The 12,624-nt window shown below is 39.6% G+C and overlaps 1 protein-coding gene across 1 annotated transcript; it reads left to right on the forward strand.

The window, feature by feature from the left end:
* Positions 1-402: 402 nt before the first annotated feature.
* Positions 403-12,509, forward strand: LOC148553170 (uncharacterized). The gene is made up of 6 exons (XM_088494777.1): positions 403-4,508; positions 4,615-4,755; positions 7,982-12,004; positions 12,072-12,134; positions 12,222-12,236; positions 12,420-12,509. Exons 3-6 carry the CDS (start codon positions 11,936-11,938, stop codon positions 12,507-12,509), a joined length of 237 nt encoding a protein of 78 aa, XP_088350903.1. The 5' UTR covers positions 403-4,508; positions 4,615-4,755; positions 7,982-11,935.
* Positions 12,510-12,624: the final 115 nt, after the last annotated feature.

A 12,624-nucleotide genomic window follows, 5' to 3' on the forward strand; every position in this document is an offset into this window, starting at 1 on the left:
TTTGAACTCCTAGAAAATGATTATATTGATATTTATAAATACTTTAAGTTTAAGTCAATTAATGTTTGTGTACAATTTTTATTATAATTCATTATTTTATAAATTGAAATTAAAGTTTCAGAGATAGAAAAATAATAGAGATTTGTATGATTTAATCTAGAAAATTGATATTTGAATTTAAATTGTACTTTACAAAATATAATTAACTTGTTCATTTTATAATGTAAATTAGAAATAATTGATTAAACTTAGCCATATGTTGATAAATAATGTTTCTAAATATTTTTGATAAAGTATATTTGATTTTAAAATTACTCTACCTTTAATTTTATCAAAATATCTATTCATACTTATCTTTATTATTTTATAAAATCCTAATTTCTAACCCTAATTCCCAAATTGAATCAGAAACCTAATTTTCCAAATTGGAAATCCTAACCCTAGAGACCCCATCCCTCACCCACGGAAACCTCACAGCAAGAAAAAGGGGGAAAATGGAAATAGGGGAAGATGGGAATCAGAGAGGAAGGGACGGCGCTGGCTGGGGGGCCTCGCCGCCGTCGCCGTCGAGCTGAGGGAAAGAGAGGGAGCTTCACCACACCGTCATCCAACCGGTCGAGTCTGCTGCCTCACCGCCGCCTCCTCCATCGCGCGCTACTGCCGGCCTGGAACCGCTACCACCGCGCCTTGCTGTCACGATCTAACCACGTCGCCGCCGACCCGTGATGCTGCCTCCAGAACCACGCGGACAGAGGGAGGAGAGAGAGAGAGTTCGCGTCGGAGGAGAGAAGGAGCTCGTGCCTCACCGCGGTCACCCATGGAGCCACGAGCTGCGCCGATCGCCGCCGCGTCGCGTCGGAGAGGAAGCCCGAGACTGAGCGCCGCTGGGAGAGAGGAAGACGCGGGCTGGAGGAGCTGCATCCAGTCGCCGCTGACGCGCCACTGACCACCGCCGTTTCGCCGTCGCCGATGTCGCCGCTACATCGCCGGACATCATCGCTGGAGGACCGAATGGAGAAGCTCACCAGTTCTGCTTCTGCTTCTAGTTTCTGGAATCTGAGAAGAAGCCACTGCCACCGCTGGAACTGTTGGTTTTGTTGCTCTGCCCTTGCTCTAGATCCATTCTGATCCGTTACCATCGCCGTTTGGCTGACACTGAAGCTTCCCACTGCCAATGGAGCTGCCCGGAAACCCTGCTGTTGCTGCTCCGATAATTTATTGTAAGCTATCTGTAGTTTCAATTTTATTGAACTCATTTCCATTTCTGACTCCATTGAATTTGAACTCTATTTTGTTGCCACCGTGGTTACTACTGCGAGAGTGAAGAATGAATCGGAAATAATGCTGCTGCCGTTGATCGGAGATGCCAAACTGTTGCTGCTACTACTTTGAGATGATATGGCTGCTATTAAGGTTGTTGTTCATGAGTGCAGCATTCCCAATTTCTATGGATTTCGACACTTTGAGGTAGGGGATTTAACGTTTTTAATTTAGAATGCTTACAAAGTTATTTGGATAAGTGCAAATGGTTAACAATGGTTAAGAATCTCTTAGTTGACATGAATGACTTGAAATAGGTTTGAAGTTAGTTAATTGTTGTGATGATTTTGAGCTGTGATTGAATTTAGATGCTGCTGTGTTTAATGATTAATTTAGTATAATTTATTAAATTGAAATATGCCAAGTTAATTATTGAAAAGCTGTGGTATGGATAACTGATGAATTGAGTTTTGATTATTGCTGTGAATGTAATTAGTTTTGTTGTTATGAGAGACTAATTGATAGAAATAAGCTTGGTTTGAGGTTGTGAAATTTGTAGTAAGTTTGATGATGTTTTATTAGTGCTTCAATTGGATTATTGAATTCAGGTTAAGGCTGCGAATGTCTTTGGGCTTTGTTGTGAGTGTTTGAAGTTGTAATTGATATTGTTTTCTCTGATATGGATGGAATTGAGTTGAATTATAACTGTAGTTGGTGATTGATTTGATGATTGTGCTTACTGAATGTGTAAGGAATAGAATAAATGGTGTTACTTTTGTTGCTGAGCTTGCTGGTGTGAATTGATGAGTTATTGTGTGTTTGAATGATGATGAGTGTACATGGAAAATTATGCTTGGCATAGTGTAGAAAAGAAAAGGTTTGATGATGCTTAAGTACTTGACATCGTGTGAATTATTGATTCTGGGTTCTTGGGCTGTGTTGGCAATGAAGACAATTTTGAATAACTGGAAAGAGGTTAAACGTGTGATTTTGGAAGGGTTATAAGTTCAAATGTGGTTTTTGATAAGTAAGGTTGTTGAAAATGCTTAAGGCAGAATTTCTGCATACATGACAGTAGAAAGAATCAATTTCTGGGAGCATCCCAGGTCATATACTTGAATGAAACTATTTTTGCATGAAACTTTACTGTGTTTTGAGCATCTCATAAAAAATTCAGAATTTATTGATGAGTATTTTGAGAGAAATGAACTTTTTGAAGATTGATGGTTTCTGCAGAAAATTCTGTTTCTTTACTGCAGAAGCACCAACTTCCAACTCACTTAACTTTCAATTCTGGTAAGTATTTGAGCTGAAACTAACGGCATTTTCAAGCTTCCTGTGTCCACAATCTTCATTTTAAATTTCATGTCAATATCCTATTTAACCAAGTAGATATGTTGAAAAGAGTATGGATAACTCACTGGATTTTGGAAACCGAATTCTAAAAGGCCTGGCTGTGTTTCTCACTTTATAACTTTTTCATATCACATGGTATTAATCTGGAATTTGATTCAATAAAAAGCTAAAAGAGTCTTGTTTGAGGTCGTGAATTTTGAAAGGCATTGGGTGAAAACTGGATTTTTAAGGAATTTATCAAACTTACTACTTGCTGCTGTTTTTCTGCATTTTCTTAGGAAACAATAACAGAATTTTAAGAGAGATGGTACAAGTTTTTATTGTGACCAAATTACCTCAACACCAAGTTTCTTGGAATACTAGTTTATTGAGTTTAATTTTGAAAGAATCCTATGATAAGTGAAAGTTAGTTACGAATTGATGAGGTGAAAGTTGAATTGAGGGGTTATGTGGGAATTGTGGGTTATGACCGAACTGTTGGCTATTGTAAATTGTGAATTTTCTGACTGATTTGAGAACCTCTTATTTGGTAGTTGTTGAGGAAAGGGGGAGACTTGTTGAGAAAGAGGGAACCCGTAAGGGTGGTTAAGTCCGAGTTTTAGGGGAGGTGCTGTCGAAATTTTATAAAAACCTGAGGTTTCATTTGAAAAGTTATTTTAGATGCTTTGAATGTTGAAAATTATATTACTTGAGCTTTATTTAGTTTAGAAAAGAATTAAAATATTTTGAGTTCAATTTACCAAGGAAAGGAATTATGTTTCGAACTTGAATTATTTAAGAAAGAAATTATGTTTTGAATTTGATTCAATATAGAAAGAGTTATGTTTTGGGCTTGAAATAAAGGATTACCTTTTTAGAAATTTGGTGAAATAATAATATTTGAATTTGAATAGTAAGAGAGATGATTTTTGAATCTTTGTGAAGTTAGTGAACTTGAGAAAGAGTTCTATTCGATTATTTTCAAAGAGAGGTTATGTTTTGAAAAGTGTTTAATGAATTTAAAATAAATGATTTTTCTTGAGTCTTTCGATAGAGAACCAAATTGAAAAATAGTTTTAAAGTTGGCTTGAGTCAAGATTGCTAAAGTAGAGATTATGACTGGCTTGATGGTTAAGATTTTTATGGATAAATGCCTGAGAAAGTTAAGAAAGGTTTAAAGAAAAATGTTAAGAACTCAAAGGGAAAAAGAGAATGACGAATTGATATGTGAATTGTTGCGTTTTAGAAAGGATAATGAAAAGTGATAAAAGGCGAAAAAACCCCACGAACTGTTAGTTGTTTAACTACGGGGAAAAGCCCACGAATTGATAATTGGTTAAAATCGGGAAGTACCCACGAACTGAATGATCATTGATCTCGGGGAAACCTATAGATTGTTATTTGTTTTATATGCGGGAAAAACCCACGGACTGAGGGAAGGACAGAGGGAGGAGAGAGAGAGAGTTTGCGTCGGAGGAGAGAAGGAGCTCGTGCCTCACCGCGGTCACCCATGGAGCCACGAGCTGCGCCGATCGCCGCCGCGTCGCGTCGGAGAGGAAGCCCGAGACTGAGCGCCGCTGGGAGAGTGGAAGACGCGGGCTGGAGGAGCTGCATCCAGTAGCCGCTGACGCGCCACTGACCACCGCCGTTTCGCCGTCGCCGATGTCGCCGCTACATCGCCGGACATCATCGCTGGAGGACCGAATGGAGAAGCTCGCCAGTTCTACTTCTGCATCTAGTTTCTGGAATCTGAGAAGAAGCCACTGCCACTGCTGGAACTGTTGGTTTTGTTGCTCTGCCCTTGCTCTAGATCCATTCTGATCCGTTACCATCGCCGTTTGGCTGACACTGAAGCTTCCCACTGCCACTGGAGCTGCCTGGAAACCTTGTTGTTGCTGCTCCGATAATTTATTGTAAGCTATCTGTAGTTTTAATTTTATTGAACTCATTTCCATTTCCGACTCCATTGAATTTGAACTCTATTTTGTTGCCACCGTGGTTACTACTGCGAGAGTGAAGAATGAATCGGAAATAATGCTGCTGCCGTTGATCGGAGATGCCAAACTGTTGCTGCTACTACTTTGAGATGATATGGCTGCTATTAAGGTTGTTGTTCATGAGTGCAGCATTCCCAATTTCTATGGATTTCGACACTTTGAGGTAGGGGATTTAACGTTTTTAATTTAGAATGCTTACAAAGTTATTTGGATAAGTGCAAATGGTTAACAATGGTTAAGAATCTCTTAGTTGACATGAATGGCTTGAAATGGGTTTGAAGTTAGTTAATTGTTGTGATGATTTTGAGTTGTGATTGAATTTAGATGCTGCTGTGTTTAATGATTAATTTAGTATAATTTATTAAATTGAAATATGCCGAGTTAATTATTGAAAAGCTGTGGTATGGATAACTGATGAATTGAGTTTTGATTATTGCTGTGAATGTAATTAGTTTCGTTGTTATGAGAGACTAATTGATAGAAATAAGCTTGGTTTGAGGTTGTGAAATTTGGAGTAAGTTTGATGATGTTTTATTAGTGCTTCAATTGGATTATTGAATTCAGGTTTGGGCTTTGTTGTGAGTGTTTGAAGTTGTAATTGATATTGTTTTCTCTGATATGGATGGAATTGAGTTGAATTATAACTGTAGTTGGTGATTGATTTGATGATTGTGCGTACTGAATGTGTAAGGGATAGAATAAATGGTGTTACTTTTGTTGCTGAGCTTGCTGGTGTGAATTGATGAGTTATTGTGTGTTTGAATGATGATGAGTGTACATGAAAAATTATGCTTGGCATAGTGTAGAAAAGAAAAAGGTTTGATGATGCTTAAGTACTTGACATCGTGTGAATTATTGATTCTGGATTCTTGGACTGTGTTGACAATGAAGACAATTTTGAATAACTGGAAAGAGGTTAAACGTGTGATTTTGGAAGGGTTATAAGTTCAAATGTGGTTTTTGATAAGTAAGGTTGTTGAAAATGCTTAAGGCAGAATTTCTGCATACATGACAGTAGAAAGAATCAATTTCTGGGAGCATCCCAGGTCATGTACTTGAATGAAACTATTTTTGCATGAAACTTTACTGTGTTTTGAGCATCTCATGAAAAATTCAGTATTTATTGATGAGTATTTTGAGAGAAATGAATTTTTGAAGATTGATGGTTTCTGCAGAAAATTCTGTTTCTTTACTGCAGAAGCACCAACTTCCAACTCACTTAACTTTCAATTCTGGTAAGTATTTGAGCTGAAACCAACGGCATTTTCAAGCTTCCTGTGTCCACAATCTTTATTTTAAATTTCATGTCAATATCCTATTTAACCAAGTAGATATGTTGAAAAGAGTATGGATAACTCACTGGATTTTGGAAACCGAATTCTAAAAGGCCTGGCTGTGTTTCTCACTTTATAACTTTTTCATATGACATTGTATTAATCTGGAATTTGATTCAATAAAAAGCTAAAAGAGTCTTGTTTGAGGTCGTGAATTTTGAAAGGCATTGGGTGAAAACTTGATGCAGCTCCTCCAGCCCGTGTCTTCCTCTCTCCCAGCGGCGCTCAGTCTTGGGCTTCCTCTCCGACGCGACGCGGCGGCGATCGGCGCAGCTCGTGGCTCCATGGGTGACCGCAGTGAGGCACGAGCTCCTTCTCTCCTCCGACGAGAACTCTCTCTCTCTCTCCTCCCTCTGTCCTTCGCGCGGTTCTGGAGGCAGCGTCACGGGTCGGCGGCGACGTGGTTAGATCGTGACAGCAAGGCGCGGTGGTAGCGGTTCCAGGCCGGCAGTAGCGCGCGATGGAGGAGGCGGCGGTGAGGCAGCAGACTCGACCGGTTGGATGACGGCGCGGTGAAGCTCCCTCTCTTTCCCTCAGCTCGACGGCGACTGCGGCGAGGCCCCCCAGCCAGCGCCGTCCCTTCCTCTCTGATTCCCATCTTCCCCTATTTCCATTTTCCCCCTTTTTCTTGCTGAGGTTTCCGTGGGTGAGGGATGGGGTCTCTAGGGTTAGGATTTCCAATTTGGGAAATTAGGGTTTCTGATTCAATTTGGGAATTAGGGTTAGAAATTAGGATTTTATAAAATAATAAAGATAGGTATGAATAGATATTTTGATAAAATTGAAGGGTAGAGTAATTTTAAAATCAAATATACTCTATCAAAAATATTTAGGAACATTATTTATCAACATATGGCTAGGTTCAATCAATTATTTCTAATTTACATTATAAAATGAACAAGTTAATTATATTTTGTAAAGTACAATTTAAATTCAAATATCAATTTTTTAGATTAAATCATACAAATCTCTATTATTTTTCTATCTCTGAAACTTTAATTTCAATTTATAAAGTAATGAATTATAATAAAAATTGTACACAAACATTAATTGACTTAAACTTAAAGTATTTATAAATATCAATCTAATCATTTTTAATAAAATCATTTTCTAGGAGTTCAAATTAATAACATAATTCATTCAAAATAGAATTTATTTAAATTAAATTATACAAATCTTCTTATTTTTCAATTATCAAAATTATAATTTCAATTATACCAAATATCTAATAAAGATTATATAAAAATTCTAATTAATTTAAACTCCAATTATCATGAAACTCCATTTAATTACCTTTAGTAAAATAATTTTCTTAAAATAAAATTATCAACAAATAAAATAAATCACAAATAACTATTTATTTGATTTTCAAAAACTAGGGTTGTTACATCCCTAACCATGTGCTTGTGGCGTGAAGGTGTCAAGTGAAAACTTGAGACTGAGCGGTTAAAGTCAAGGTCCAAAGAAAAAAGAAGAGTGTGCTTAAGAACCCTGGACACCTCTAATTGGGGGCTCTAGCAAAGTTGAGTCACAATCTGAAAAGATTCATCCAATTATGTGTCTGTGGCATTTATGTATCCGGTGGTAATACTGAAAAACAAAGTGCTTAGGGCCACGGCCAAGACTCATAAAGTAGCTGTGTTCAAGAATCAATATACTGAACTAGGAGAATCAATATCACTATCTGAATTCTGAGTTCCTATAGATGCCAATCACTCTGAACTTCAATGGATAAAGTGAGATGCCAAAACTGTTCATAAGCAAAAAGCTACTAGTCCCGCTCATCTAATTAGAATCTGAGCTTCACTCAAAAACTCTGAGATATTATTGCTTCTTAAATTATTTTTATTCTATTTTATTTATCTAGTTGCTTGAGAACAAGCAACAGTTTAAGTTTGGTGTTGTGATGAGCGGATATTTTATACGCTTTTGGGGTTAATTTCATATAGTTTTTAGGGTGTTTTAGTTAGTTTTTAGTTTATTTTCAGTAGTTTCTAGGCAAAATTCATATTTCTAGACTTTACTATGGGTTTGTGTGTTTTTTTATGATTTCAGGTATTTTCTGGCTGAAATTGAGGGAGCTGAGCAAAAATCTGATTCAGGCTGAAAAAGGACTGCTGATGCTGTTGGATTCTGACCTCCCTGCACTCAAAGTGGATTTTCTGGAGCTACAGAACTTCAAATGGCGCGCTTCCAATTGCGTTAGAAAGTAGACATCCAGGGCTTTCCAGCAATATATAATAGTTCATACTTTGCTTAAGGATAGATGACGTAAACTGGCGTTCAACGCCAGTTTCATGTTGCTGTCTGGCGTCCAGCGCCAGAAACAAGTTACAAGTTGGAGTTCAACGCCAAAAAAGGATCCAAAGCTGGCGTTGAACGCCCAAAACAGCCCTATGCACGTGATTAGCTTAAGTCTCAGCCCCAGCACACACCAAGTGGGCCCCAGAAGTGGATTTCTCCACTATCTATCATAGTTTACTCATTTTCTGTAAACCTAGGTTACTAGTTGAGTATTTAAACAACTTTTAGATCTTTATTTCGGATCTCATGACATTTTAGATCTGAACTTTGTACCTTTTGACGGCATGAGTCTCTAAACTCCATTGTTGGGGGTGAGGAGCTCTGCTGTGCCTCGATGAATTAATGCCAGTATTTCTGTTTTCTATTCAATCACGCTTGTTCCTATCTAAGATGTTCATTTGCGCCTTATTATGATGAATGTGATGATCCGTGACACTCATCACCATTCTCAACCTATGAACATGTGCCTGACAACCACCTCCGTTCTACATTAGATCGAATGAGTATCTCTTAGATTCCTTAATCGGAATCTCCGTGGTATAAGTTAGAATCCATTGGCAGCATTCTTGAGAATCCGGAAAGTCTAAACCTTGTCTATGGTATTCCTAGTAGGATTTTGGGATTGGATGACTATGACGAGCTTCAAACTCGCGAGTGTTGGGCGTAGTGACAGACGCAAAAGGATAGTGAATCCTATTCTGGTATGATCGAGAACCTACAGATGATTAACCGTGCGGTGACAGCGCACCTGGACCATTTTCACTGAAAGGAAGGATGGTAGCCATTGACAACGGTGATCCTCCAACACACAGCTTGCCATAGGAGGGATGTGCGTGCGTGAAGAAGATAGGGAGAAAACAGAGATTTAAAAGGCAAAGCATCTCCAAAACTGCAACATATTCTCTTTTACTGCATAACAAGTAACCCTTAATTCATGCTCTCTTGTTCATTTGCAAGTCAATTGATAACCACTAATTAATATCCTGACTAAGAGTTGCAAGATAACCATAGTTTGCTTCAAGCCAACAATCTCCGTGGGATCGACCCTTACTCACGTAAGGTATTACTTGGACGACCCAGTGCACTTGCTGGTTAGTGGTACGAGTTGTAAAAAGTGTAATTTACAATTCGTGCACCACATGCTTTCTTCCTTTTTTGCTCCAAACTCTGCCAAATTGCTCCGAATCTCACCTAAAATCATAAAAATACTAAAACAACTCAAAGTAGCATCGAAAGAGAATTTTTGCACTAAAATCAAGTAAAACTAAATAAAATCTAACTAAAAACAACTAGAAAATGATAGGAAAAAAGGTATCAGATGCTCACGCATCATCCACCGGAGGCTTCTCGGGCGGGGCGTCAACGGAGGGCTGTGACTCCCCCTGGTCCTCGACAACGACCTAGCCATATCTCTCTCCGACGATAGCACTAGGACCCCCCAAGTGGGTCGCTGAGGAGTCCTCTTCACTGTCATCAGTAGAAAGGAAGTGGGACATCAAGTCCGTCATGGTAGTCTTTCCATCAGCCATGGAAACTATAGGGAATAAACACAAGTAAATATATCAGGAAACCAGGAATTCGAAACGAAGGCAAGATTAACCAAGGAAGTGGAAGAAAAACAGCTTATCTACATGGGCTTGACCAATATCCCGATCCCCCATCACCATATGAAGGTTAAAATTTCTAGTGCCAAAGATAGCCAACAAAATGTCGGATATTCGGCAGTCTTCTTCAGTCAACCCCTCATAAGTCACATTTATCATATAAGCAGAGCTAGCCCCAAAGCTCCAATAGGTCAGGATTCGTCGTTCCCCTTCCAGGGTTAGCCAGAAGGGATGATGGCCCTGAATTAGCCTAACTTTAAAGAAAGTGATTTTAAAGCCGTGAAAGGAGTCCTCGCAAAGTCCAAAGATCCTGCAGCCCTGAACGGCTCGAAAAGACATGTATCCCTTCTTTGTCTTACCCTCCCGAGAGGGGTTCGTTAGCAAGAAGAGATAGAGGAACACGTTGACGGAGGCCGGGAGCTCCAAATATTCGCAGACCAGCTCGAAACAGCGGATGGCGGTCCAGCTATTGAGATGAAGCTATGAAGGGGCGACATCGCAACGATTTAACAATGACATGACGAAGGGAGAGATGGAAGTCGGATACTAGCGTGGTGAACATCGGTTATACATCCACAACCAGTCGACTACTCGAGGTGTTGCCATATTTTTGTGGCAGACATGCTCCCTCTCGCCTGGGACAAAGACCTGGTAATTGGCTTCCTCTGGAACCCCCTCTGCACAGGGAACCAAAATCCCGAAGTGCCTATAGATCTTCTCGAGTAATCCGGGATGCCGTATCTTTTACATCTGTAGTGACCCAAATGTAGCGATCGACAACATTTGGAGCTGTCGGGCACTGAGCCATACCTACAGTAGGGGCAGCACTAAAGTCAACCCGGGAGGTCGAAAACTCAGTAAGAATGAAAGAAGAAAATGGAACTACATTTTACGCATTACTCCCTAATATTCGCACCAGTTTAAAGCCTAAATCCAAAAAGCAAATGCCTAATGGTATCCCTTAAAGACTATCTAATAGAAGCTATGCTAATCCAGGCAAAAATGCAAGCTACGTTAATCCAAGCAAACATGCAACGATTCACAAAGAAAGCGAGAGTGGCAGATATGAAAGCCAATGAAAAATGCTTACTAGAAGATGCAGGAAGTGTAGCAGGGAAGAGACAAATAGAAGACGCGCACACCTAATCTCACAGAAAAACCAAGAATGTAAAGGAAGAGGAGGGTTCTGACAAAAGTGTAGGGAAGAGAATACTGAAGGAAGAAAAGAAATGAGAAAGAGGGAGTTCTGGAAATAAAAAGAAGAAAGAAACGTAGAATAGTAACCGTCAGGGAGAGTGCGAAAAGGCAGGGGCATAGTGGTCTTCCCTGACTTTCAAATCAATCATAATGAGTATTAAATGTTCGACGCGAAAACCAAGGCAATGTTCCCAATAACGGACGGGGGAAACTTGCGCGTTAGGGGCACGGACTCCATCAATGGAGTCCCGAACCCAAGAGGATTCAATCGAGGAGAAAGGCGAGTAAATCAAAGGCGTCAACCACGAGTTTCTATTCTCACAGTTGATACGCTGGAGCACTGTTCCGAGCCAGCTCGCTAAAAATCCGGGTTCGGTTGCGAGCCACCGACCAGACGATTCCGTCGACCCAAACCAAGAGGAGACCTGCGCGGCACCTTCTTTTCCCTAGGAACCTGGACCGTGGATGGAAGCTTCTAGACGAGTGAGCCTGCTCACTAGAGATCTACTCAAATGAAGAGTATAAAAGGGAGGAACCTACTCCTCCCAAGAGTATGTCACCTTTTCTAACCCTAATTAACCGCCTCCTAGTACGGGCAATGACTTTGACATTGAAGTGTCCGGCCCACCCACCGCCCAATCAACTTTGCAGCCAGGCTCCGTCCTCCAGCTCGTGCTCAGGTCCCACTCCCCTTCGCACCTGCTCGGACACCACTTCAACACGACCGGTGAAGAACCCTAGCAGACGAACAATATTCATCCTCCACTTTGACGACCTGAAACTCAAGCGCTAGGATTTTTTATCCCGGCATCTAATCCAACCCGCCGATTTTCCACTCTAGCACCGTAATGGCTATTCCTTCTCCATTTTTTTTGGCTATCTGAGTTAATTGTAGTTTTGTAATATGATTCAGGTTTGCTTGTTGCCCCTCTTCCTTCTTCCCATCATCGACATACTCTTCTATTATGTCATGGTAAGTTCTTATTATCTCCCTCCTTGGCTTTTCCGAATTCCCAATTTGATTTAGCATTACAATATAGGAAATCTTTGTTCAGAAAGAAGGGTATGCCATGGCCCATGGAGCACACAGACATGATTCCGCGGTAATAATAAAATCAATTTTTCATTTACTGTTGAAAACTTCATGATTATCACTATTAGTGTATAAGCCATTCTACTGTTATGTGTAGAACCATGCTGGTTTATAGTTAACTGAATTCAGACATTAACAAGGTTGGAACTCCCCAGGATTTCAAATTTCCATAAATGAGATCATTTGTGCAAATCTGTGAGAGGGAAAACCTAGCTGAATTTGTTGCCATTGCAAACTCTTTCTCTTGGTTTCTGAAATGTAAACTTGATAAAATTTTCAGGGTAAAGTCTATTAGCTTTTCGGTTGGGAGTACAGGAAACCAGACAGGGCTTCACTGGCTTGTCCATATAACCCTATAGCCAAAACGGATGGTAAGGAAAAGTAATTGAATGTCTAATATTGTTTTCACAATTAATGAATATTAAGCATATTATGTTCATTTCAATAAAGTTTTTCTTTTTCAAATAAATCTTCCATTCTCAAGCTCTAAATTTATAAAA

This window comes from Arachis ipaensis, chromosome B7 (assembly GCF_059453495.1).
Source record: "Arachis ipaensis isolate K30076 ecotype BB chromosome B7, ASM5945349v1, whole genome shotgun sequence".
Classification (NCBI taxonomy): Eukaryota; Viridiplantae; Streptophyta; class Magnoliopsida; order Fabales; family Fabaceae; genus Arachis; species Arachis ipaensis.